Here is a 26,524-nt window from a genome sequence, read left to right as displayed (position 1 = left end):
TGTCACAACAGAACAGTTGTTCTGTTCTGTCATTATCGCACACAGAAACAATGCCATTGTGTCTCCTGATGTGTGCATGCCAGCATTGACTTGTGAACATCCACAGGTAGAGTTGGCAGGGGATCTAGGTTTCATGACTCTTCATCACCACTAGGTTTGCCAAGTTGTGTTCCGTCTTTGAACACCACAAAGGAAGGTCCCTCCACCTCCATGTCCTCCCAGGACTTCACACAGCTGAAAACCTGTTTTTTATTAAAAAAAACTTAGATCCTACCTGAACTTAGATCCTACCTCATTTGACATATAGAGTATTTTTTTTTTGTACGGCTTTAAATATACACCAAATTTCCCAGGAGTGTAACTACTATGTCATCCGAGGAAAGACTGAACTTTGTGTTGTTTGCAACTTTATCAAGGCTTTCCTTTTTCTTATAATTTTGAAAAATTATGTCACCCACAGCAACACATTTATAATATTTTAATCATGCATAGCACAACCCTGTATGGGGTTGCTTGAGTGGCTCAGATCTTGATCTCAGGGTTTTGTGAGTTCAAGTCCCATGTTGGGCTCCATGCTGGGCTTGGAGCCTACTTTAAAAAAAAAGAAAAGAAATAGAAACAAAAACGAACAAAAAAGCATCCCTGTACATAGAGGTGAGCCCCTAACTGGCTCATTTTGTCTTGTATTATATTTACCCCTGAGAATTGAAATACAGATCATCTTATTCCTAATTATTTCTTTATTTCTCCAGTTAGGGCATGATGTTGATTTTTTTCAATGTGTGTAGGTCAATTTTATCATCTCTGAATTCCATGTAAGGTAGTAAAGGAGTGATAGAAAATGTTTTTTTATGAAAAAGGGGTTGTGGGTCTGCGAAGGCTGTGAACACTGGACAGGCCCGACTCCCTTCCCACCTTGTTTAATTAAAAGCAGGCCCTCAAGCCCAGAGAGGGTAGAGACCTGCACTTGCGACCCAGCTTGTCTGGGAGAGCCCAGCCCACAACCATGATGGATACTGAGGGCAATGTTTTTGCAGCCACCTCACTTGGGGAAGGAACATTTCTGGGTCTGAGGGTTCAGGCCATTTCTCCCCATTATAAAGGCATCTGTTTTATGGAAAAGGAATAGTTCTTTTTCTTGAAACTGGATCATACCCCATAGTCAGCTCCAACACTCTCCAGGGGTCCAGGTACCCGCCCTGCATCCTTGTCCTCCTCAGATTCTGACCTTGAACTTTTCATCTGGATGCTCAGATACTCCACTGATTCAGCAAAGGATCAGTAAGTGGCTGTTTAATACCAGTGACTGCAGGTCCCAGGAGGGAAAATGACAGCTAACATTTGTAGAGGGCTTGGTGAGTGTCAAGCATTACCCTGAGCAGTGGATCCTCACACATCCCCCCTGCAGTACTGTAAGGAGCCGTGTACCCATCAGGACACTGAGGCTGGGAAAGACCATACAAGCAGTACTATCAGGGCTCCAACCCCAGGCTGAGTCCAGAGTGAGGGCTGATAAGCCATGTTGTGGCCCCTGGGGAAGCCTGACACTTCATGTGGCGCCACGGCCTGCACAAGGATGCCTGGTGGAGCCCAGGGATGTGGAAAGGGCTCCTTGAGGAGGGAATACCTACTCCGGGGGGAGGGGGCGTGCCCTTAGAGCAGAAGCCTGAGGAAAGTGGGGGAACACCTTGCCACCGAGGAAAAAGGAGCCTCCGCTGCCGGCAGGGCTCTGACGCAGATGCACGCCTGCAAGAGGGCGAGCCTGGAGCGGGAGCAGAGGAATTTAGCGGGATGCCTAGGACATGAGATGGAGGAGCTGGCAGGTCTCGCACGGGTCCTGCGGGCCCCGAGATTCCGTCTGCTACGCGGTGTGAGACCGGAGGAAGGCGCGGGGAGGCACTTGGGAGCGGAGGAGGGAACCTGTCGTTCCAGGCCTGTTTTTTCCCCCAGAATGTGAGCAAGGGCGCAGGAACTTTGCGTTGCTCCTCGCCTGGAAGAGCACCAGGCCCTTTGACTGCCTTCAGTAAATATGTGAACAAGGACATGAACGAACGAATAAATAAATGAATGAGATGAAGGCATGAGTCCACGCATAACTGCGAATCCGGCTCGCCCCGAGAGCCTCCGTCCCACAGGTGCGGGCAAGAGCCGCCCCGCCTCTCGGCCTCCGCGCGGCTCCCACCGCCGCCCTTGGGCTGCCTGTCCGCGTCGCGGCCGCCAGGGGGCGCGGAGCTGGCGGGGGGGGGGGCGGTTCCCGCACGGAGGGCTTTGCGTGAGGCACCGCATGGGGCGGGGCCTGCGGGCTGGCGCCGCTCGGCTGGGCCGGGTCGACCCGCGGGCGGAACGCGGCTGCGGGGCTGAGGCTGTGCGGCGGCGGCCGGAGCGGTTCGGGCGGCGCACAGGGCGAAGATGGCGGCGGAGCGGCAGGACGCGCTGAGGGAGTTCGTGGCGGTGACTGGGGCCGACGAGGACCGGGCCCGCTTCTTCCTGGAGTCGGCTGGCTGGGACCTGCAGGTAGCGGCGCGGGGCCGGCCGCGTTGGGCCGGGGGTGGGGGGCGGGGGGCGGGCGTCTGGCGCCTCCAGCCCGCGGCGGCCGAAGCGCACAGTCATCCCCCGGGCCGCGGCCCGCCCCAGGCCTCAGGGTCCTGAGGTGCCAGGCCACGCGTCGCCAGCTCGGCCGGGCGTGGGGAAACGCGGGGCGAGCCCCGGCCGGGCCCCGCTCTGCCGAGCGTCGCGTTCCCCTCCGCCCGGCCCGCCGGCGAGGTCGGCGGGGCTCGGGGCACCGCGGCGAGCCGCGTGGAGGGGGAGCCTGGGGGCGTGGCGGCCGCGCCGGCTGGAGCGACGGCCCGGGTGGCGCCGCGCCGGCCGCGGGGGTCGTCGGTCCCGTCTCCGCCGCTCGGGCCGCAGGGGGACGGGGGACCGGGGACCCGGCCCGGGAGTTGGCCCACGCCCCCTCCGGCCTGGCTGCCGGGAGACGCTCCCCCGAGGGCGGGGGCGCCCGTTCGCCTCTCCTAGTTAAGTCCTCCCTAAGAGGGGAGACGCGTGGGGGTTATCGTCGTCAAGTACTAGTGAGTGAGGACGTGGAGACGACCACACGACGGAGGGCGTTTGTCAGGTCTGACTCCCCGCGTGCCTGGCTCAGAGCGGGCGCTCGCTAATTAATCGTAGAAAAAAAGAACTGCGTCAGGGGTCTCGGCCCGCCCTCCGTCTGAGGTAGATGACGGTGGTTAGTATTTCCTGAGCCAGGTGCCCTTCCGACTGCTTTACGTGTCTTTTTTTTTTTTTTTTTTTAATTGGAGTTCGATGTGCCAACGTACAGAATAACACCCAGTGCTCATCCCGTCAAGGGCCCCCCTCAGTGCCCGTCACCCAGTCACCCCATCCCCCGCCCACCTCCCCTTCCACCACCCCATAATGTCCTAAAGCATTTCAGCGACTTCTAGGAAAAAGCAAGACGTGTCTTAAACTATGTAATCTATGCGTTTGGCAGCTGAGGCTTAGGGAGGTTAAGTGATTTGCTCAAGACGTCACTAGTTACACTTTGGAAGCGGAGAAGACAGAACTCAGTTCTGATTCCAGAGCCCAAGCTCTAAAGCACCAAGTGCCAGGCACTCTACAGGTGGCGATGTATTTAATCCCAGCAACGCTGAGGTAAAGAGGACTAGGTCCTTCCTATAGGTGAGGAGTTGGAAGCCTAGAGGGCAAGTAGTGTGCCCCCGAGATCCTACAGCCAGTAAGCAGTGAGGTTGAGATTTGCACTGGATCTGCAAACTCCACCATTTAAATTGCTTCCCCAGAGCAACACGCTTTGTACACACGGCACAGTGTAAAGCCCCCGTGTGGGGCAGAAATACAAAATACAGCTGCTGCCTGGGAAACCTAGAAGCTCACAATGTTACAGTCGCCAGGTCATCAGTCCTAGTCTCCTGACACAACACGTAGGGCAACTGAGGCCCATGCATGTGAAGACTTGCCTGGCAGGACCAGGAATTGAATGTAGGCCCGCCCTCAATCCCAGTTCAGTGCATGTTCTATGACAGCACACTGCCTCCAGCCAACTGATTCTATCCCACAGGGGCACACTCTTCATGGGCTGGTGACATCCCACAAGGGCTCACTGCCAGCCTGTAAGGCTGCTGATCTTGAGACCAGGATCCATATCTTTCTCATTTCCGTAGACCTCAGTGCTCTTTATTTCTCTGTTTAAAGTAAGGGATTAGGAAATACCTAACCATTGAGTCTGAAAGAAACGATCAAACACAAAGGGCCAAAAGAATCCCATATACCTTGTGTGCGTAGAGAGCTAAGGCATGACTGTGCAGGAATATTAATACGTCCTCTCGTGCATTGTGCAGGGTTGGTGGGACAGGTGTCTCCATTGTATAGATGAGGAAACTGGGCCTCAGTGAGAAAGTAAAAATAGCAACCTAGACCAGTCTCCCTGTTCCTGGCTCCATAAAAGCTGAGTAAGGGCCTGAGCAGACTGCCTGGGATGGAACCTGGCTCTACTCCTTATCAACTGCTTAACTTTGGGCAATTTTCTTAACTTCTCAGTGTTTCTGTGTCACCTATAAAATGAGACAATAATAACACTAATCACATAGGGTTCTTTGAGGATTAAATGAGTTAACATATGTAGAGTTATCCTTAGAACAACATGGCACATAAATAAATGCTCGATAAATGTACACTGCTTTTACTGGATCACATTTCCTGATAAAATGAGAGTGAGGAGTGTCTCTATCCCAGCCTTCCTTTTTGCCTTCTATTCCCCTTAGTAGGTGAAATTTGTTTCAGATGATTATGAAGTGAAATAGTTGGGCTGCTATGTTTTGATCTTACTTTCTCTGGTCCCCAGATACAGGCCACATTGTCAACATGGGCCATATCTTTGTGACTTTGCTTTTTTGCACTCAAAGGGATTATGTGTTAGATGAAGGCTTGTTTAAGAATCCCAAGTTACTACCTCTCTGTTTCAGATCGCCCTAGCGAGCTTTTATGAGGATGGAGGGGACGAAGACATTGTGACCATTTCACAGGCAACCCCCAGTTCAGTGTCCAGAGGCACAGCCCCCAGGTAAGGGCCAACTTCTATTATTGCTACATGGGTGTGCTTCCAACAGTGATGAGGAGCAATTTCCTGACTTGAAGGAGGATTCAGGCCTGGGGATACGGACCAGTGGGTTGGACTGAGAAAGTTAGATTAACTGATGGATACTAGTTCCTTACATGCCTTGCTCCTTTCCTGTAGAGGAGATGCACAACACCCTCAGGTGGAGACTTTTACCTGAGTGTGGTTTATGGTCCAGTCCTGGGGAGAAAGAACCACAGAACCTACTTTTAAGATATTTGGGAGTCTTTTATTTATGAATGTGAGGAGTATTCTCCCTATCTCTGGAAGTTTTTAAGTAGAAACCAAAGAACTTCCTTTCTGGGATGCTGTAGATGTAAAAGATTAGACTACATGACTTTAGAAAGGCTCTTTTGATATTTTAGGATGCCCATTACCCTGTCAAGTCTTAGAGAAAAATAAACCTGTGTAACCCACTCTTTCCCAGGTTGATTAAGTGAAAAAGAGTTACCCTTTATAATCCCATTTCTATTGCCTGTCCCAGCCACGTAACTCCTAGGTTCCCATGATGGATCAGTGCTAGGATCTGCTGAGTGAGACAGTTCTGGTCTTTTAGGAGACAGGCAGGGCGTCTTCCTACAAAGGTATCTGAACCACAACTCCCCTCTCTGCTCTAGCCTGATTTGTTTCTACTCTGTGGTATATGTTTTTGCCATAAAAATTTGGTTTTTAAATCAACCCCAAAATACAGATAGAGTGTTTCTTTGCCAGTGGAGTGGTAAATTGTGTTTCTCTCTAAGGGCATCCAAGCTTTAAATTGCATTTCCTCCCTCTGAAAACAAGGAACTCTAACCCCAGATTTTGTTCCTCCTTAGCTTCTTTCCCTATCTACCATGTCCAGAAAAAAAGTAGTAGGCAGATGATCTTTTAATTATTCACAGGGACTGACCTGCGAGGTGTGGGTGATGGCTCACCTGGATGTTACTACCTGGAACATAGCCACTAGAGAGATGGCAGATTTCCTGGGTGCCTCTCTCCTCTGTAGCTTCAAAGTCTTATCAAGGCAATGATGTATTGGAGCATAGGCCTATCAACCAGACTGCCTGCATTCAAATCCCAGATCTGCTACTTGGGAGCTTTGTGACCTTGGACGTTTTACTGAATGTCTCAGTCCCTTGGTTTTCCTCGCTTCTCACATGGGCATGATAGCAGTGCCTACTGTATGGGAGATTAAATGAGTTTGTAATTTACAAGCACGTTGAACATAGCACATGTTAGCCATTGTCCTTTTATTATTATTATTGTCAGCATCAGTTTTCATGATCTCTATTCTTTTCCTGTGTGTCCCCTGTCTCTTTCCACAACAAATATATAAACTAAAAAGTAGACCTACAAGTAAAAGAATCAAGGAAATAGAGTTTAATATTAAGACCAAGGAGAGAGAAAGACTGAACACATGTGCAGGCCTAAAGGCCTTGCTTTGTTGCTTCGGTTAGCCCTCAGACATAGTACTCAGCTTGGGTGAAGCCAAGAAAAGGGGCGAGGGAATACACAGTCTGTAACGTCATTGTCCTTGTCTGGAAGGGAAGACACAGTCTGTAACTTCGTTGTCCTGGTCCAGAAGGAAAACCCAGAGTGCCTTCTCAGGAGAAGCCACATTTGTACCAGCACCTCAGAAGAGTTGTGTGTGTGTGACCTGCCTCTGCCCTCACCCTGAGGGACCTGAGTGTTGTAGGACACTTAGCCTGCTTCCAGCTCACCCTGTCCTGCTGCTCTCGACTGTTGCTCTGGAGCAGCACTCCATTAGTGAGGTCCTCCCTTGATTGTAGAATGGCAGTTCTTAATGTGGAGGCCCTGAACCCCCAGGAGGAATCTGGAATGGATGTGAGAAGGCTTATAAATGCCCTGAAATTGCAGGCAGAATTTTGAATGTATGTTGTATCTTTTCTGGTGAGAAAATCCATAGCTTTTATCAGATTTTCTAAGGTCTGTGAGACATAAAAAGGTTAACTTATTGCTATAAGATAGTCTAAACTCCTCAGTAATAACAGTTGTCATTTATTGAGCACTTGCCGGGTGCCAGGCCCTGGTTAAGCCTTGACATGTATATCTCTTTAGTCCTCACTACAACCCTATGTATGGGTATAGTACCCATTTTACAGATGAAGATACTGAAGCTGGGCATCTTCCCAAGATGCATAGCTAATAAAACAGGGATTTAAAATGCAGATTTGTTTCTGCTTCTATCGTTCAGCTCTCAGCCATAATGATGTACTGCTCCCTTTGTGGACGTTCAGGGTCCTCCAGAGCTGGCCCTGAACCAGCCCATCCTAATCTTACCCCTTCTTCCTTGTTTCTTGAATCTTTATTCCAACCAAACTGATTTCATTAGTATCTCAGTTTTGCCTCATATTTGGTTCTCTTGCTTTTGTTTGAGCCTCTCACCTAACTGGACACGCCTGCACTCTTGCCTGTCCACATCCCATATGTCCTTCCAGGTTTAGCTCCTCCCTACCTTCTCTGTTGAGTACATCATCCCCAACCCATAGGCAGCATGCAATGGTATTGTTACTCAGAAATCTAGTCATCTGTAGTTCATTCACTGCTTGACCCATATCCACGTACTGCTTGGTGACCTCTCCTGGGTTGTCTTGAACTCTTCTCCTGATATTTAACTTCATTTTTTCTCCCTCAGTAGATTGTAAGTTCCTGGAAGTTGGAGGGCTGGGATTTCAGGAGCACCCACCATCTGTCTCTTCTTACCTATGTTGTTATGCCTCAGCAACTTTGGAAGTCGGTAGGGTGCTGGGTGTTAGATTGAGTAACTGATAGCTGCTATTAGGGCAGATTCAAGCCCAAGTCTGTGTATATTCAGAGCTGCTTCTGCCACATACGGCCTCCCTGTCCAGCACCTCTGACCCCTCTACCTAGCACAGGGCAGAACAAGAGGTAGTGGTGAATGTCTTCCTGTTTTTGTTTCTTCATCCAGCTAAACTCTTCTTTCCTAGGATGTCAGGGACTGCCATTTTCTGATTCTCTAAAATTGTGCTATCCAGCGTAGGAGCCAATAGTTTCATATGGGTGTTTAGTTAAAATTAAAACAAACATTCAGTTATTTATACAAAACACATTTCAAATGCTCAGTAGTCACATGTGACTATGACTTCCATACCAGACAGCACAGGTATAATGTTTCTATCACCTATGAAACATGAATCTGACAAAGTACCTTATTGCACTTCAGGATGCCAGGGTACCTGGGAGATAGAGTTTTGATGCTGAAAAATGGAATTTCTGAGACATTTTACCACTTTGTGGAGGACAGAGTGTTCTAAAATCAGTGGTATCCCCTGGACATCCATGCCATAAGGTAACTCTGAGTGCTACTCTAGTGCAGCTCTCAGATCTAAGCATACATCAGAATTACTTAGCTCCTCAAATGCAGGGTGCTGGGCACTCCTCTCAGAGTTTCTGACCCAGGAGCTCTAAGGCAGGCCTGGGGACTGGCATTTCTCACAGTTTCACAGATAGCGCTGATGCTTTCAGTCTAAGGACCACCATTTTGAGAACCACTTCTTGAGACTAGCACTTGAAACGTGCTGGCACCATGCATCAGTGCCCTGACAGCTCACAGAAAGCCTGGGAGTTTGGTGCTCTGATTGACCCCATTGGCACATGAGAATATGCAGACTCTGAGAACTTTATTAACATGCCCTAGATCTCTGTGTGGCTCATTTGGGATTAGAACCAGGTATATGGACGTCAGAGTCAGAGTCTGGATGTGAGAACTTTTGGAGAAAGAATTAAACCTGTAGCCAGAGCAAGTAGTATGCTCCAGCATGTGTACACATGGTATTTGAAGGTATTTAACAACAGAGAGAGGGTTTTTTCCCCCATGGATGCTAGGCTGGAGTATCTGTAGCAAACTCCTTTTGGGAAGATTCACGAGTAGAATTAGCCTTTCAGGGCAGTAGTGCACATCTATCACTTGGATCCTTTTGAACCATGTCATATAGAGCATCCAAGAATGCCCAGGAGGTTGCTCTCAGCTAACTCAAGCAAAGAATGCATTTGCTACATTAATTGGTCTTTGTTCTCTCCTTTCTAGTCTGTGGCACTTCAAAGCTTGTTCTGTCCTGTGATTGTCTCCTTGATACAGATCTTCAGCATTGAACTGAGGTCTCTCTCCCTAGAAAATAGTTCCTTGAAGTTTCTCGGTCTATCCTCACCAAACTTGTATTGCACATATTATAGACAACCTACTTTTTTCCCCCTAAGAAATACAGAAAATGTTTTTATAAAAAGTGTCCCATGATTCCTATGTTCCTTGAGGACAGTCTAAACTAGAAAAATGACAGTGTAAAAGTGTCAGAGGAAGAAGGTGACCCTTCTCACACGTTTTTAGTGTGCTCTGTCCAGCCCCCCACACAGTTCTGCTTTTTTCCTGAACATCAATAAAAACTTTCTCTTGACTAACCTGCAGCAGAAACAGAGGTGTACTCAGTCATGTGTTCATTTCCTTTTTACTTCTTGATAACTTGTCCTTCCTGGAATGTGTTACTCTGTATGTATGTATAGCACTTTCTGCAGTGCCCTGTGCTCCCTTACCCCCCTCCCACCTTTTATCCACCTGACTGATGGTCCACTTGTTCTTTGGCACACAGTCCAATGTTGCATTTTCCTGGAAAACCTTTCTTGATGTTCCCCCATCCCCACCCCATTAGGGAAAGACATTCTGTACCCACACGTCCCATGTACTTTCCTCTGCCACAGCCCCTACCAATAGTATTTAACAGATGGTTTCCTGGCCCAGGGGTCACAAGCCTATAAGCAACTGAAGAATAAGAACTGGGGGTTCTGAGCCTGGGTGGCTCAGTCGGTTAAGCATCTGCCTTTGGCTCAGGTCTTTTTTTTTTTTTTTTTTTTTTTTTTTTTTAATCTTTAGTTCATTTAGTATAGTTTTTATGATAGGAAATTAGGATTTCGGGATCCCTGGGTGGCGCAGCGGTTTGGCGCCTGCCTTTGGCCCAGGGCGCGATCCTGGAGACCCGGGATCGAATCCCACGTCGGGCTCCGGTGCATGGAGCCTGCTTCTCCCTCTGCCTATGTCTCTGCCTCTCTCTCTCTCTGTCTGTGACTGTCATAAATAAATAAAAATTAAAAAATAAGAAATTAGGATTTCATTCTTTAAAAAAAAAAAAAAAAGACTTTATTTATTCATGAGAGACAGAGAGAGAGAGGCAGATAGGGGCAGAGGGAGAAGCAGACTCCATGCAGGGAGCCCGATGTGGGACTCGATCCCAGGTCTCCAGGATCATACCCCAGGCTGCAGGCAGCACTAAAACCACTGTGACACCAGGGCTGCCCTGGCTCAGGTCTTGATCCTAGAGTCCTGGGATCGAGCCCACATCAGGATCCCTGCTCAGTAGGGAGTCTGCTTCTCCTCTGCCCTTCACCCTGCTCATGGCTTGCTCATTTGCTCACTCTCTCTCAAATAAATAAGTAAACTCTTAAAAAAAAAAAAAAAAAGAAGAAGAAGAACAACAACAACAACAACAACAATGTTTGATTATAGACCTAGTATCCAGTTCAGTGCCTAACACACAAGCGTCCCTTGGTATTTAAAAATTAAATATGAAGGTTGCCTGGCTGGCTCAGTGGGTGGAGCCTGGGACTCTTGATCTCAGGGTTGTGGGTTTGAGCCCCACGTTGGATGTGGAGATTATTTAAAAATAATAAAAATCTGTTAAAAATTAATAAAAATTAAATGGTGGAAAGAGCTATCCAATTTTAAGTTTTTAAAGTAGTATGTACCCCATACCATTCCCCTTTCCTCCCTCTAGAGGAGCTTAAATTGGACTCCATCTTATTTCACGGTAGCCCTTTCTAATTTACTTGCAGTCCTGAGTGACCTCAAAGAAAAATGCCACATTATTTTGATAAATTTAAAAAAAGGCTAGCTTTCTTTCACATAGTTCCTCTTCTACTCCACCAAAAAAATCTAACCCCTGTGTCCTCAACTCCTTAGCAACTGTTAATGGGGATTAATTTTGTTTAACTCTCCCTGAGATCATTTTGCTCCTTTCTGTGTCTCCAGTGATAATAGGGTGACATCCTTCAGAGACCTCATTCATGACCAAGACGAGGAGGAGGAGGAGGAAGAGGGCCAGAGGTGAGTCTTTGTTGAGGAGTGCACAATCCACAGGAAAGTTCATGATGATGTATAGAAATCATCTAGAAAAATAATTTGCCAGTTATCATTTGCCATTACTACCATGGGCTAGTCTGGGTGGTTTATATCCTAGAAACAGTCTTCTATTCCCTGTAGCTTAGAGGTTATCCCTTTCCCCTATTACAATTTTTTTTTCTTTTGTGGTATTCTGGGTTTTTCTTTTTTTAATTAATAAAATAATACGTATTTGTTGAGGAGTATTAGGGGAAGGGAAACAAATTAAAAAGAAGGAGAAAACGTTACTCATAATACTGCAACCCAGTGGTCACCAGGTGTCAGTATTTTGGGTGTATATCTTTCAAGTTTTTCTTTTTAAATTAAAAAGGCAATGTATCACCTAATAAGCAGAATAAAAGGCATATCAGTGTGTATTCCCCCACATACATACATGCATACATACGTACATGTACTGTTTGTTTTTAACTGTTAGAGAATGCTGTAATAAAAATAGTGTCCATTGTGGAAAATACAGAATATGTACTGAAAAAATACAACACTCCTGAACCTTTTGGTAGCTAGAGTTAAAGTTTTGGCATATTTCTATTCAGTCATTGCTCTGTATAAAAATGTACTTTGGTATTATATTTTACATGGTGATGGTCAGATCATTTTGTTTCTTGTTTTTCTTGGAGTGATGCTATTTTTTCAGTACTTCTCTATGCCATTAATATTCTTCATTAGTGTTTTCAGTAACTATAATAATAATTTATCATGTGGGTTGTCCAACATTTAGGTTTTTGATGGTTTTTTACACTGTAAATATAGTGCTATGAACATCTCTGTATATTAATCTTTGGCTACATTTCAGATTATTTTCCTAGGGAAGTTTCTAGAAATCAAAGTGTGGGTTAGGGGAATGAATATTTTTAAGCACTTAATCATAGGCAAGGCTTTGAGATTCCATAATAAAGACCTTTCAGTCCACTGAACAGAACCTCATCTGCAGCCTCATTTCACAGGTTTTAGTTCCTCATGGGCCCTGCCTGGGTCGGTCAGATGTTCCTGAGGATCATCATAGTAGGCCTTATGGAAATATACTTATCTCATGGTCACTCTTTGGGAAGCGGGCTGAGAAATTACATGTGTTCTATTCTCTGTTTTCATCCATATAGTGACCTTTACACTGCCTCACAGCCTTCTTTTTAGATACATTCAAGGTTCAGAGTTTTACACTCCTTGAGTGAAAGGCAATGCCATCAAGTATGTGAATACCCAACTCCTAAATGGCCGCTGCCTCCTTTTCCTGTCCTGTCACATACTCCAGGTGATGACCTTCCTTTATTTCACATCCTGATTACATCCTTGCCCCCTCAGCATTTCAGACGTGATGACATTGGTGCTGTCGTCCTTGTCAAGGCCTGTGGCTTGCCTTGCAGTCAGTGGGAAATGTCAGGAAGTAGAAGGCTGAGGCTAATTTTATAGGTTCTCAACTCTTCTCCACTCGGAGACATGTTGTTGACCTGGCAGTGAATAGGAGTGACAAACAAGTGGCTAGCCAGGCTACACATGTACTGGTTTTCAGAACCAAATTAAAAACTGCTAACTTAATCTCAAGCCACGGTTAGTCCATTGCAGAGCCTCGTGTAGGTGTCTTGGGGCTTGGATTTGTCTTTCCCAACCTCCTTCAGTACCTTCTTTTCATTGCCCCCAGTGGATACCACAAGAATAGCAAGGTGAGGTGAAGCTTGGGTGAGCTCTCGGTGCTGTTATCACACCACGTTACATGTGTGCATTACTCTGTGCTTGTTCTTTTGCATACATCCGCTGATTTGAACCTCATGGCCCTGACTTAAGGAGCAGGTAGGTAGGGCATGTGGTCCTTCCTTCCCATTTCACAGATAAGGAAAATGAGATTCAGGGCAATGTACTGGTTTTTCCAGGGTCACTCAGTGTCAGAGCCAGCACCAGAGCCTAGCTGCTTGTACTAACCATACCACTGCCGCTGTTAACCCAGAGCTGCTAGTGATAGCTGCTTCTGACTGTGACCATAGTTGCTATCTCCTAGAAAGGTGCTGGCCACCGGATGGTTAATTCCCATTTGGGACTCTTTCTGGAGCTGGCATGTTGTCATGCATGCCTGGAATGCCCTTCCCTGGTTTCTTCACCTGATAAACATATCCTTATCCTCAAGACTCAACCCAGAAGATATTCTAGGAAGCCTTGATTATCTTCCCACAGCCCAGTGCTCCAGAGCACCCCTTACCTCCATTGCTGTTCATACTGCATTATGCCTGCCTGCCTACTTACTATTTCCCCAGCTAGACAATAAATTCCTTACAGATGGGCATTGCACCCTTTACCTCTGTGTGCCTAGCCCCAGCCCAGAGCCTGGCACATGTTCTATTCATGTTTTCCAAGTGCGTTTAGTGGTAGACATGTATTTTCTGCACAGGTTTTATGCCGGGGGCTCAGAGAGAAGTGGACAGCAGATTGTTGGCCCTCCCAGGAAGAAAAGTCCCAACGAGCTGGTGGATGATCTCTTTAAAGGTGCCAAGGAACATGGAGCTGTAGCTGTGGAGCGAGTGACCAAGAGCCCTGGAGAAACCAGTAAACCCAGAGTGAGCATGGGCAGTTATTGTCTGTGCCCACAGGACTCTGGTTCTGAGGGCAAGTGGGAGCCCTTTCTCACCCCAGTACTGACAGAGTTTGTTTCGTTTTTCTTTTATTGCTTAGTTACTCTTATCTACGGAAGAACAATGCAGATTCTCTCACTTTTTAACATGAAATAAAGATTTGAGGCAATTTTCAAACCTGTAGCCTGTGGGCTGAAACAGATCCTATACACACGTTTTTATTTGGCCTAAACCAACTTGATTTACTCAGTATTTTATTTTGTTTTAATTGAATTAGTAGCCACCTGTGTTACAGAAATTCTAGATTTCTGTTGTCTTTGGGAAAGTCAGAAAGTCTGTGTCTTGCACCCAGATTTCTGCATGACCATGATTAGCTAGAGTTTAGTAGCAGCTTTTCCCTTTTGCCAAGCAGCACCTCCTCCCTCATTCCACTTTTCACCAATCCTGGCCACTTAATTCATCTACCATACTACCTGGCCCAATGGCTTTGGAGTTCAGTACCAGAGAAAGTGCTCCTAGTAGGTAACAAGCTTGAGGTATGTTATTGTATCTGAGTAACTCACCACCATTGACCCTCTCAAGTGTTTTATGACCTTGTGTTTTATAGCCATTTGCAGGGGGTGGCTATCGCCTTGGGGCAGCACCAGAGGAAGAGTCTGCCTATGTGGCAGGAGAAAGGAGGCGGCATTCCGGCCAAGATGTGAGTGTGCATCTACGTTCCTTGGGAAATAGACTGTTCTGCCATTTTTCAGAAGAGATTGGTCACATGTTAGTGTGCACCAGCAGACCCTCAAAGGGAAGAGGCAGTGCCCTTACTGTGGTCTGGGAGTGGAGAGGATTACATGACTGGGCAGGGGCACTTGTGAGAAGGGGTGAGCAGAAGGAATGGACAAATAAAGGAGTTTTCTGAGCATTCCACAAATTTTGGGCAGAGGGATCATGATTCTGGGGTTTTCTGGCAGTGTGGACATGGCTAAAGAACTTGGCCCTCAGTCTACCCAAGAGGCCTAAAACACAACTTTGAAAAAATTTTCCTTACTACTACTGCCCACTCCTTTTTTTTCTATGCATAGGGTCCTCTACCCTAAGTGTCTCAGACTATATCGATAATTGTGAAGTTTGTGAACTTAGTATTATGCCATAAACAAATGTCTTGTCTCATGACCATTAGTTTCTATAATGTGTTTGTTTTTAATCATTTGAGGTTTTATTCCAAAATATAGTCGACCAAGAAGAAAATAGAAACTGTACCCATCTGAGGCAGTAGCTACTAATATGTTGGTTTGTAGCCTAGACCCTTTTCTGTGAATATGTATGGAGAGTTAACAGGGATTGTAGATAGCATTTATAATGACTGCAAAATAGTCCCATGAATAATTTTGCCATGGCCGTTTAGTTGAGCATAAGCTACATGCCAAGCACACTGGAAACCCTTCAGATAAGCCACAGCTTTGACTTAGTCACTTGCTCAGAGCCACTTAGCTAGTGAGTGCAAAATCAAGATGTAGACCCAGGTCGGCTTAAATCAAAAGTCCATGCTCTTAACCTGTTGCCATATCACCTTATTTTAGGTTAATATTTGGTGATTGATGGATTTCTTTGTGCATGCGTGTGTGTGGTGTGTATCATTTTGATAATGATACAGTAAAATAGTAAGAACTTGCTAATTTGCAGGTTCGCGTTGGAGTGCTTGCCAGTTTCCTGACAATGTATGGACTGCTTACCTCCCATTGTCACAGGTTCATGTAGTGTTAAAGCTCTGGAAGAGTGGGTTCAGCCTGGACAATGGTGAACTCAGAAGCTACCAAGACCCATCCAATGCCCAGTTTCTGGAGTCTATCCGCAGAGGGTGAGCAGAGAAGCCCTCCTCTGGGTTCCATGTCAGTGAGCGGAATGGCAGATGGAAAAGAAGCTGATCAGATTTTTATTATTTAAGAAGTGAAAAAAAAAATTAAGATTATTTATTTTAGAGCAGGAGAGTGTGGGGTGGGGGGGCAGAAGGACTCTCAAGCAGATTCTACACTGAGTGTGGAGCCTAATGTGGGGCTCGAGCCTATGGCTCTTAGATCATAGCCCAAGCCAAAACCAAGATGCTTAACTGACTATGCCACCCAGGTGCCCCCCTTCCCATTTTTAAATTTTTTTTAACTTTTTTTGAGAGAGTGTGCACAAGCGTGTACATGTGAACATGTGAAGGGGGTGGGGGGAGAGAGAATCTCAAGCAGTTTCCATGCTCTGCACAGATCCCGACTTGGGGCTCAGTCTCAGGACCCTAAGATCGTGACCTGAGTCAAAACTAAGAATTAGACACTTAACTGACAGACACCCAGGCAGGCAAAGAAGTAAAAAGCTTTAAGCGGTTTTAACACAATTGGAATACAGATTCACAGATGTAAAACCGTGTGTGTCTGTTTTTCCCTTCTGGGCCTGGGACAGAACCAAGTTACCAAATAAGATAGAGGTCTCAACTGGGACTTTGAGCAAGTGAGAAACAAGTGGGAGGCAGACAGTAGCCACTAAAGTAGCTGCTCCCTGTGGAGGCCCAGCGATTTTCACATTTGGAACTGAGATATTTCTCCTCCCTTTACACCCTCTGTTGCCGGTTCCTGTGCTGCTCGTGTGGACCCCAGTATTGCCTTTTCTCCTGCAGGGAGGTGCCAGCGGAGCTGCGGAGGTTAGCTCACGGCGGGCAGGTGAATTTGGACATGGAAGACCATCGGGATGAGGATTTTGTGAAGCCCAAGGGAGCCTTCAAAGCCTTCACTGGCGAGGGTCAGAAATTGGGCAGGTAAGAATAGCACAGGCGGTAGCGGGACATGCTGGTTACTCTACCACACCCTGCAGACCCTATAGCTCACTCACTTTACATCCAGCTCTTCACCATTACAGGGTGCTGCATGGTTCATTTTTATGGGAGGAAGAGAGTGGAGAACGTAGACCTTGGTGTTAAAAGAACTGAGCTTGAAATCTCTTCTTCACTTTCTGGCTGTATGACCTCAGACTTTATAGCCTCAGTTTGCTCAAATACAAAATAGGACTAATGAGAGTCCTTACCTCCCCAGTTATTGTGAGGAGCACAGAGCACTGCCCCACAGTGAGCAGTCAGTATAAGCAGGAAGGGTAATATGTTGTTGCTTTGATTTAGTAATCTAGCATGTTCATGGCATGCTAGTAACCTCCTTCATGACTTATGGCTGAAATAGACATGCATTTTCTCAGGTCACCTGGAATGAGGGTTTGCAGGGATGAAAAATTCTAGACTGGCCCACCCAGCCAGCCTTAACAGCAGCATTGTTCAGGATCCAAGGAAGGTTAGGAACATTGTTGCCATGTGCAGGCTGCTGCTCCACCATAATAAAGGCTCTTATCTCTCCTTTGACCGTGCCTGACACTGTCACTTCCTGTGACTTTTTCTGCCTTATGTCCTTTGCCACTGCCTCCATCTTGCATTCAAACCCCTGATAGGATCTGATTGGTCAAAGTCACTGTTGCCTTTGATAGGCAGAGTTCTCCCACCAGAGAACCCATACATACACAGGCTGCCTTCTCTCAGAGCTCTGTCAGTGGGTCACTTGGTCAGTATTCTTCAGAGAGAACTGTGCTTAAAAGAGGCATTCAGGAAATAATGACCCTCCCTGCTAGTACAATCATTATTTTACAGAAGGAAAGCTGAGATTCTTGGGTTCTAAGAATTACCCTTGGGTGCATGACTGATATGTGGTGAAACCAAGATTGGAACCCAGGCCTTCTAAGTGGCATTGCTTCCCACACCTGCACAGCAAGCATCCTCTCTGACCTATTTCTGGCAGTTTTTGAGCTTTGAGCAGGCCTTCTCCTAGAATCCCCTACCTCCCTATTGGCCATTCATGCTTTATTAGAAGCAAAGGTAATAACTCAGAACATTAGATACCAATAGATGATTTCCCAGGACTGAAATAGTAAGTCTACCATGCTTTCACTTTGTCCACCCCGTTGGGCCTATGGGATAGTCCAAGACAACTGTCCTCAGAGTGGTCCTGTCTTTGGCTTCCCTGCCAGCTATGGTAAACTTGTAGAGCACTAGGTAATTTTTTTAATTATTAAAATAACACATATTATCTTTTAGAAAATACAGATCAAGAATAAAAACTAAACCTAACACCCAGATATATCCAGTTAGTATCTTTCTAGTCCTATACGTTTGTGTAAACAATGTTGTTTTATCACTTGCTATTTTGCCTAATAGAAAGATACTGGTATGGCTGCCATTCAATACCAATAAAATGCATTTCTACTGTTTTAGTTCTAATACATAACTTTTGATCTTGTGTATGTGCTATAGTTTAACCAGTCCATACTGTGAGCCATTTAGGCAGTTGCCAGTATTAAGAACAACACTGCAATGAATATCTCTCATTAAATTCTTATATACCCACTATTCTTGGGCCAAAAGTAAAATTTCTGGCTCAAAAGGGCTTTCATTTTTTTAAGATGATGTCATATTGTCCTCCAAAAAGGATGTATCTATTTTTACCTACCAGCAATTATAAGGAAGGGCTCAGAACTCAAAACACTGTACAGTTGGGCTTGTTTGGTTTCAAGATACTTACTGGAAAGTCTCTGTTATTTATTTGTGCAAGACTCCACATCTCAAAAAATTAAAATGTTTTTAAGGAAGTCTGTTTTAACAAAATGGGAATAAATAATTTATTATGTGGAGGATGAATCCAACAAGTTGAGACAGATCTTTATAATCAGGTGTTTGGCAGAGCTTGATGTTGTCAGGTAAATAAATATTCTTTGCCAGTGCCACTTTCATTTTATTTCATTTTGGCTTTCTAAGTGAGGTTTTAGCTTTTCAGTCTTAAACAGAGGGACAACTTTTTTAGTTTTTCCATAAATTTTGCAACATTTTCCATTGTCGTCTTGTCAATTAAAATGATCAAGAGGTTTAAGAAGGTCAAGGGGGTTTAAAACGATCAAAGGTTTAAGAAAATGTTCTCAAGTTTGCCTCAAAAATGAGTCAGCTCTGGGTTTTTTCTCTAATGATCTGAATGAATAAATGGTTCTCAGTTCAAAAATTTGAGAAGATTCTTAGTTAAACTTGTTTTAGGTTTTACATTTGTTTGGACAGGAACTACTCTGAAGGTCCAGGAAAGACTGCATTTATTTAATTATGAGTAACAAACGCCAAGAGTGCTCTGAGGAGGGTATAGGGTTGCTGCTACCCAGATTGAATTTCAGCTGCTCACCATGCTTTCTGCAGTGGTCATATTTGTAAAGAGATGGCAAAGTGTCAGCACTTATAATTGTGACAACAAAGCACCTCAGTGCCCATTAATTCCTGACTACAAAGGAAATGAACAATTGAGTAATTCAGGCTCTCGGTCTGGGTGAGGCTCTATTGCTCTGTGAGTCGTATGGTATTTACAGGGAGATAGTAAAGAAACTTCTGGATGTCTGATCTGACCGTTCCCATCCCTAAGTGAAGTGCCTTCACTGCCTCAGATGGCCAGCCGCTGAGAGGAATGGCACAAGTGTTAGGAGTTCTTAGGAAACACCAAACCCAAAGCTGAGTTCTATTACAAATGCATGTGGTTCTCATACACAATTAGAGCAATTTGGACCTACTACACTTTGAGTATTCTGCTACAAATAAGAACCATAAGATCTGGTATAGAGTTTCCTCCTCCTTAATCCTCACCCTGCTTGAGGGCAATGTAGGTTGGGCGTGCCCCTTAGGTGACCTTCCAGTTATAGCCCATGGCTAGGCAGTAGCATCTCCAGCTGATTTGGGTCCAAAATACAGACAAATATAAGTGGGACAGGACCTTAAGAAATGATAGAATCAGCTTTTAGAGTGTTTTTCTGCTATTAGCTAAGCACTGTAGTAAGCATTTCATATGTGTTACTATCTTTAATCCTGTTTCAGTCTCCAGTCTACAAATAAAGACTTTGAGCCTTGAAGAGGTCAGATCACACCCAGGGTCACACGCCTGGTCAGTCCAGAGATGGGTTCCTTCCAGTCTCTGTTCTTACCTGTCATGCTGCATTGCATCTGGGATTGTTATTACATAGCCACATAAGCATTTGTTTGTGTTTCTACTATATGCTGGATGTGGTGCATTATTTTTAACTATTATCTCAACCAGAAATTTCATTTAATTCCCATTTAATTATCAGTGAGCAAACAGTGTGTTGGAACAGTGTTCTGTAAGTCCAGGTCTAGGTCTGCTTGATCCCAAGGCCTGGCAGGAGAGTGTGGCAGATGTTAAGAGCACAGGACAAGAGCCAGGCAGCTTGGATTGTGTACTGGTTTCACATCAAACCAACACTGGGATCTTCAGTATGTTACCTAATCCCATTGTGCCTGTTTCCTCATCTATAAATTAGAAATAATGAATCTCTACCTCACATGCCATTAAGGATTAAATGAACTACTTTGTGTGAAATACTCAGCCGAAGGCCCAGCTGGGTGATTAGTGTATCGTAGACATATAGTGTTGTCTGTCCTGCCTCCCTAACTCACCTTAATTGTGGGATGTGCAAGAGAAACAGAAGCAACACAGCCAAGTCTGTGCATCAGGCTTTCCTGATCTTCAAATGATGAGCACCAACTCCATGCAAGAAGTTGTGCTGGGAAGAAGGCCAAAAAAATCAGTTGCCTCCGTATATGGAGGACTTCCTAATTGTCTGGTTTATGTCAGGCCTTCTGTACACGTTATCTCAGCTAATCATCATGGCAGAACAGTTCCTTGTTACCCATGCAGATACTGGAGCCCAGCAGGTTGAGTAACTTGCACAAGGCCACATCTCTTGTATAATTCCATAGTAGAACTGAGATTGGGTGGCTGGTCCTCTGCTGTTTTTCCAGCATCACACTTACTCTGTAATGGCTGCCATGTGTGGACTCCCTGCCCTGAAAGGTGTGGTTCTAGGAATTCTATCCCTAGGGATAGAATTCCCCTTTTACAGAAAAGGAAATGGAGAAGCCTGGATGTTCACTAACTTGCTGAGGGTCACCCAGCTCATAAGGGAGGGGTGTTTCAGATTCTCTGGGAGCAGGGGAGAAGTCTGAGAAAGCATTTTTGCTGTAAACCACGGAATGTGAGGCTTGACTGGTTGGAATACAGAACACACAGGGAGAAAGCTTGTTATGTAAGTTTTTAAAAATTGAAAAACTGCTCTACGACATACACTTCTGTATTCCCATCCATAAAATGGAGAACTGTACCCACAAGGACAGTTGTGGTGAGTCATGAGGCTGAGGCTATCAAAACCCCCAAGACAGTGCATGCACAAACACCCATGTTTATGGGTGTTTCTATTCTGTTTCCCTGCCTCCTCCACTGTTGCCCAAACAGGTACTGGGCCCTCTTGAAATAGCTTCTCTCTCATTGTAGGACTGACTGAAAATGTAAGAGTTCCCTTTCTGGCAGGCAATAGCTTCACTGAGTGCTTCTTTATCCTTGGAAGTGTTATATAAACAGTTGAGGGACAGGCCACCTACAGTCTAATTAGACAGTTGACCTAATACCCATAAAACTACTGAATAAAACAGTTGGTCTTAGGCATTTACAGGTGTAATGTTGAACTTTCCACTGTGTCTGAGCATCTCTTGAAGTCTGTGGTGTTGTGATTTCCCTGTGTGCCCTGACCCGCATTTGAGTCCCATGTGCTGGGAGGCTGATATATAGAAGCAGTTCCTCTCGTAGCTGGTAACAGTGGCCAGAGTTCTCTCCTGAACTTTACTTGGTGGCTCTCTGAGCCCACACTTTCACATTCACAGAACAGAATAAGTTCACTGTTCAGTCCTTTGCTAGCTATGTGTTCTGGGGCAGTGTTTGATATGATACAGTATATATAAGTGTCACCTGAAAAAAGGATGTGGTCAAATAAGTTTGCCTTAACTGTACAGTCTCTCAAGACATTTAATATGCAAGTGGCTTCTGGTGCTGCCAGTTTGTTAGGAGACCTTTCCACAACTCCCCTGGGTTGTGGGGGGACTAGGGTCCCAGAAACACACTTGGGAAAGCACTTTCTGTTGGATTTGCTATGATTACCATTTTTAGCTTGTAAAGATGGGAGAAGTGTAGGAACTGATAAAATTAGAAGCTTGGGGGAAGCAAGCAAGCTGGCATCTCATGGCCTTCTCTCTGCATGGGTCTGGGCTAGGGTATCTGCTAAGAGAAATGTGGAAAGTGAGATGCATGGGTGTTTACAGGAGAGGAACAAAACCTCCCAACAGTTGTCGAGAATTGGGAGGTAGGTTTTTTGGGGGGTTTTGGGGGGGGGTAAGATTTTATTTATTTGAGGGGGAGCATGTACACAGCGTGAGGAAGAACAGCAGACTCCACGATCAGCATGGAGCTGGACATGGGGCTCAGTCCCACAACCCTGAGATCGTGACCAGAGCAGAAATCAAGAGTCAGACATTCAACTGACTGAGCCACCCACATGTCCCGAGAATTGATAGTTCTGTGTACATTTTGTATATGTCAGTATCGTATGTAATTCTCCCTTTTCTCCCTCACAAAAACTGAGGAAGGCACATAGCCTTCACCCTTGTTCAAGATCCTCATTACTACCCTTCTTGAAACTAAGGGAGTTGAGTAACTTGCCCAGCACTACAGAGCTAGTGTGTGAATTTAGACCCCAGTCCATCTGATCTAAGATCTGAGCTCTAAACACTGCAACAGACCATGTTCTGCTCATACTATGTAAATATTCCCTGTGGTGCAGGGTACTTGGTTGGCCTGTGGGAAGTCTCTGCCCCCTTCTGATAGTTGATACAGGAGAATAAATGTGCACACTCCTGAGGTTGCACTAGGGAATGCAGGCCTGAAAATTCCGTGACAGGGAAGGAGTCTGAACTGGTCCCTGCATTCCAGCAGCCACCTGCCTAGCTGTGTCAGGCCTCCTCTGCTGCAGAGTTGGACTGCCCTTCTCTGAGGTTAAAACTCATCCTGGTCTGATCTGGCGGTAGGCTGCCGTGCATCCTGCTTTCCTCCCTTTAAGCCTTTGTTGAGGTGAGGACAGCAGGGAAGGGGCTGAGTCACCTGCCCAGATTACTCAGGAGTGAGGAGGCTAGCAGCAGCTCGGGGCCTGAGTACAGTCTGCTGGGCCCCTAGATTCCACAAGGGCAGGGCTTGTCTCTGTCACTTTGTAGCGGCAGCAGCAAGCCTAGTGCCGGGCACAGCAAGGGCTCAGGCTGACTCCGAGGCGGGATTGCCCTCCTGCAGGGGCCTTGTTTCTCTGTGCAGCTTGACATGCTCCTCTCTCCTCAGCACGGCCCCCCAGGTGTTGAATACCAGCTCTCCAGCCCAACAGGCAGAAAACGAAGCCAAAGCCAGCTCTTCTGTCTCAATCGACGAGTCACAGCCCACTACAAACATCCAAATACGGCTTGCTGACGGCGGGAGGCTGGTGCAGAAGTTTAACCACAGCCACAGGTGCCTTGCGCCGTCTGGCCTCACTTATTCTGGGAAGGCCCCCTAAACAGAAGGCACTCTGTGCTGGCCCCAAAGGAGGCAGTGGGAGGGGAAGGTCTACAAGTCTGAAGCCTTTGTTTCTAGTCCCGGCTCTTGCATTAAGTTTGCAGCCAGTGACTGTTCACTTCCCTTCCGTGGGTCTCATTCCTCACATGTAAAACTAGGGGCTTGGAATTATTAGTATCTTTTTTCACGCCCACAATATTTATTTACAGAAAATTTCATGGTAAAGCCCAGGTGTAGAAAAATAAACTCTGAACTGCTGTGGTTGATGGAGGGGAGGAGGGGACATAATGCCAACATCCCCTCCAACTGGCTTCCTCTATCCGCCTCCCGCCTTTGCCCCGGGGATCTCTAAAAACCACTGGGCTATGAAAGCGCCTTCTAGATCTGCCCCTTGAGAATTCTAGGATACCTGCTCTACTGTTTCAGATCATCTGGGCTAGATCAAAGCAAACTGTGCCAACCTCATTTTAAAGATAGGGAAATTGAGGCACAGAGATTGAAGAGATTAACAGGGGAAGAGTGTTACTTGGTTTTATAGGTATTGGGCAGTGCTTTTTTCTAGAATAACAGTATCTAAATTTCATCAGTCATAGGCCAACTAAACCAGAAGTCCATATGGGACCCAGGGAATGGCTTGACAGTCCTTGAGTGCTGACAGAGTTTGCATGTGGGCTAAACTGAAACACGTGTGAGTAGGATTACAGGAGAAGGATCGGCAGAGGAGCCTTTAGGAGGGACCCCAATGTGGGCAGGAAGCACGCAGCATGAGAACTTAGGAGGAGGAAGACAGAACAAGGGGAAGGGGGTGGTGTTAAATTAGGACTTGGGATCACAGTAAGGTAGTAGAGTTGGTGTTTATCCCAAGGAAACAGGGAGCAGCTGTGAAGGTTTTTAGGCAAGGGAGTGACATGATCTGATGTGGTTCCAAATGAGTGTTTTGACTGCCTTGTGGAGAAGGATGCCCGGGGTTGTGGACAGCAAAGAAGGGTCCTCCTCACCCACCTCCCCACTCACCCTTGCTCCACCAGGATCAGCGATATCCGACTCTTCATCGTGGATGCCCGGCCGGCCATGGCTGCTACCAGCTTTGTCCTCATGACTACCTTCCCGAACAAAGAACTGGCTGACGAGAGCCAGACCCTGAAGGAAGCCAACCTGCTCAACGCCGTCATCGTGCAGCGGTTAACATAACCGCCCGCCTGGCCGGCAGCCTCATCTCCCTCCTGCGTCTCCCACGGCCAGCTGCCCCACGGGGACCGCCTCTCCCGCCCCTTCCCACACACCCAGCAGTCCAGTGCCACGTCTCCTCCGTAGCTCTGGGTTCTTAGATCTCGGTTGGACATTGGTTTTCTCCTTAGTTGCATTTCCTGGGTTTTTGTGACGATCAATGGACTTTAAAGAAAAAAAATAAAAATAACCAAAAAAATCGAAGGAATATCACCAGCATGTTGTACAGAACCTCTCCCACTGAAGGCAGCTTTGATTGCTGGAGGATCACATTAATTTCCAGGGTGCGTGGGGAGGAGCCTGCCTTCCATCATCTCTGCTTAGAAATTGCTGTGACACACAGCTCCCATCCACTAGTGTCCATCTGCCATCCCTGAGATGACTAGTAGAGGGTTTCCCACTTTGTTGGGAAGGGAGTCGGGCACTTGAAGAAAGAGGCTCTGTAGCCACTTGCTCCCGCAAGAACAAACCTCTTGCCTAGATAAAACTGTGCAACAGTAGGCGTGCCTAAAGTGTGAGGTCAGATCTAGATGCACATGAGCCGTTTAGGTGAAAATAAATACTTCCCCGTGCTCCTTTCACTCAAACCCTGGGAAAATCAAGCTCCCTGGGCCTTGGCCAACTGGGATTCTAACTATGCCACCTGCCCCAGCCCTTTCCTCCCTCATCTGGGCTACTCGTGCCCCGGATCTCAGCTGTTCTGCCCTTGTCTGCCCTTGTCTTACTTACTCTACATGGAGAGATCTATACCTGGGAGATAGGGTGTCTTCTTACTGGGAAGCTGCTCCTGCCAACCCAAATGAGTGCAGAATAAGCATCTTGGCCTGGAAAAACAGAACCAGAATGTCACTGAGCTATCCACTGAGGATGCAGGGCAAACCACATGGGAGAGAAGGGATGGGTTCCCGTGCTACCAGCCCCTTCTGTTAGTGTTTGCCAGAGACTCCTGAGTCCATTTTGAAGGTGAGTGTAGCATCCATGACTCTGTGCAAGTCTTGTTCCCAGTACTTTGCTCTGCTGCCTTCCCACTGGCAGCAACTCGGGTAGTCTTTCCCCCTGGGAAAGAGCTCCCCCCAGAAGTGTACTTCCTGTGTAAGTTCAGCACAGGAGAATTACAGGGGTCTTGGATGAAAGTCTTTCCACTACCCTATCCACTGAGCCCAACACTGAATCACCACTGACTCAGAGTCTCCTGGTTTTGAATCATCATAAAATGCCTCAGCCCTCTTCTCAGGCACTCCTTGCCACACACTTTCTCTTTCCTGCTTCACCCCTACGGCGAGACAAGAATACTACTTCTACCCAGAGCTAGGGAAGGGCTTGGGGTTCACCCAGTACCCATCCCGAGTAAGGGATGTGGCTTGGTGTTTGTGATCCCAAACTGGTGGGGGCCTGCCAGGGGCAGCAGGATCCATGGCATGTCCAGCAGGCAGAGGTGACTGTGGAAACCAAACATGGGTCTGCAAAAACTTTGTGAATTGTTGTCACCTTGACTATTAAAAGGCAGAATGAGGACGACAGAGTTTTGTACTTTCTAATGGATTGTTCTAAAGGAGTGTGATAACAGTAGCTACTACAGTGCAAAATCTAAAGCCCAGGTCACAGCTGGTAAAGTGGCAAGGTGGTGTCGGTCAGCTTCCAAAGCTTGTATTCTTAACTGCCATGCCCTGTATCTGTATATACTCCAGCCCCAGCCCCCAGCCTTGTATGCCTACACTCTGCTTATATTATTTCTGCTTACATTAATTAGTACATCCCTTAAGAGATCGTAAAAACACCACTTAGAACCTGCATCATCTAGAAGAGTTTGCAGAGGGCTCTTTGAATTCCCACCTAACCTGGAAAGTGGGTGGGGCAGCTGATCTAACTGTTGCAGCCACCACAGTTCAGACAGACTGGGTGTCTAGCCAGCCCAAGGTCAGAAGGATTGCCAGCCACCAAGCCA

At 46.4% G+C, this 26,524-nt stretch overlaps 1 protein-coding gene across 2 annotated transcripts; it reads left to right on the top strand.

Annotated features, from left to right (window-relative positions):
• The first annotated feature begins 2,329 nt into the window (after positions 1–2,329).
• On the top strand, positions 2,330–26,099 carry NSFL1C (NSFL1 cofactor). Of its 2 annotated transcripts, XM_072736194.1 has the most exons (9): positions 2,330–2,514; positions 4,980–5,077; positions 11,169–11,243; positions 13,696–13,861; positions 14,484–14,576; positions 15,616–15,725; positions 16,527–16,664; positions 23,143–23,307; positions 24,381–26,099. In XM_072736194.1, exons 1-9 carry the CDS (start codon positions 2,410–2,412, stop codon positions 24,541–24,543), a joined length of 1,113 nt encoding a protein of 370 aa, XP_072592295.1. In that variant the 5' UTR covers positions 2,330–2,409; the 3' UTR covers positions 24,544–26,099. The 2 variants fall into 2 exon arrangements, with proteins under 2 accessions (XP_072592295.1, XP_072592297.1); XM_072736196.1 differs by lacking the exons at positions 2,330–2,514; positions 4,980–5,077; positions 11,169–11,243 and having other exon boundaries at positions 11,362–13,861.
• The last annotated feature ends 425 nt before the right edge of the window (positions 26,100–26,524 follow it).

This window comes from Vulpes vulpes, chromosome 14, assembly GCF_048418805.1.
Source record: "Vulpes vulpes isolate BD-2025 chromosome 14, VulVul3, whole genome shotgun sequence".
Lineage (NCBI taxonomy): Eukaryota > Metazoa > Chordata > Mammalia > Carnivora > Canidae > Vulpes > Vulpes vulpes.
This window is presented reverse-complemented; position numbering and strand designations above follow the sequence as displayed.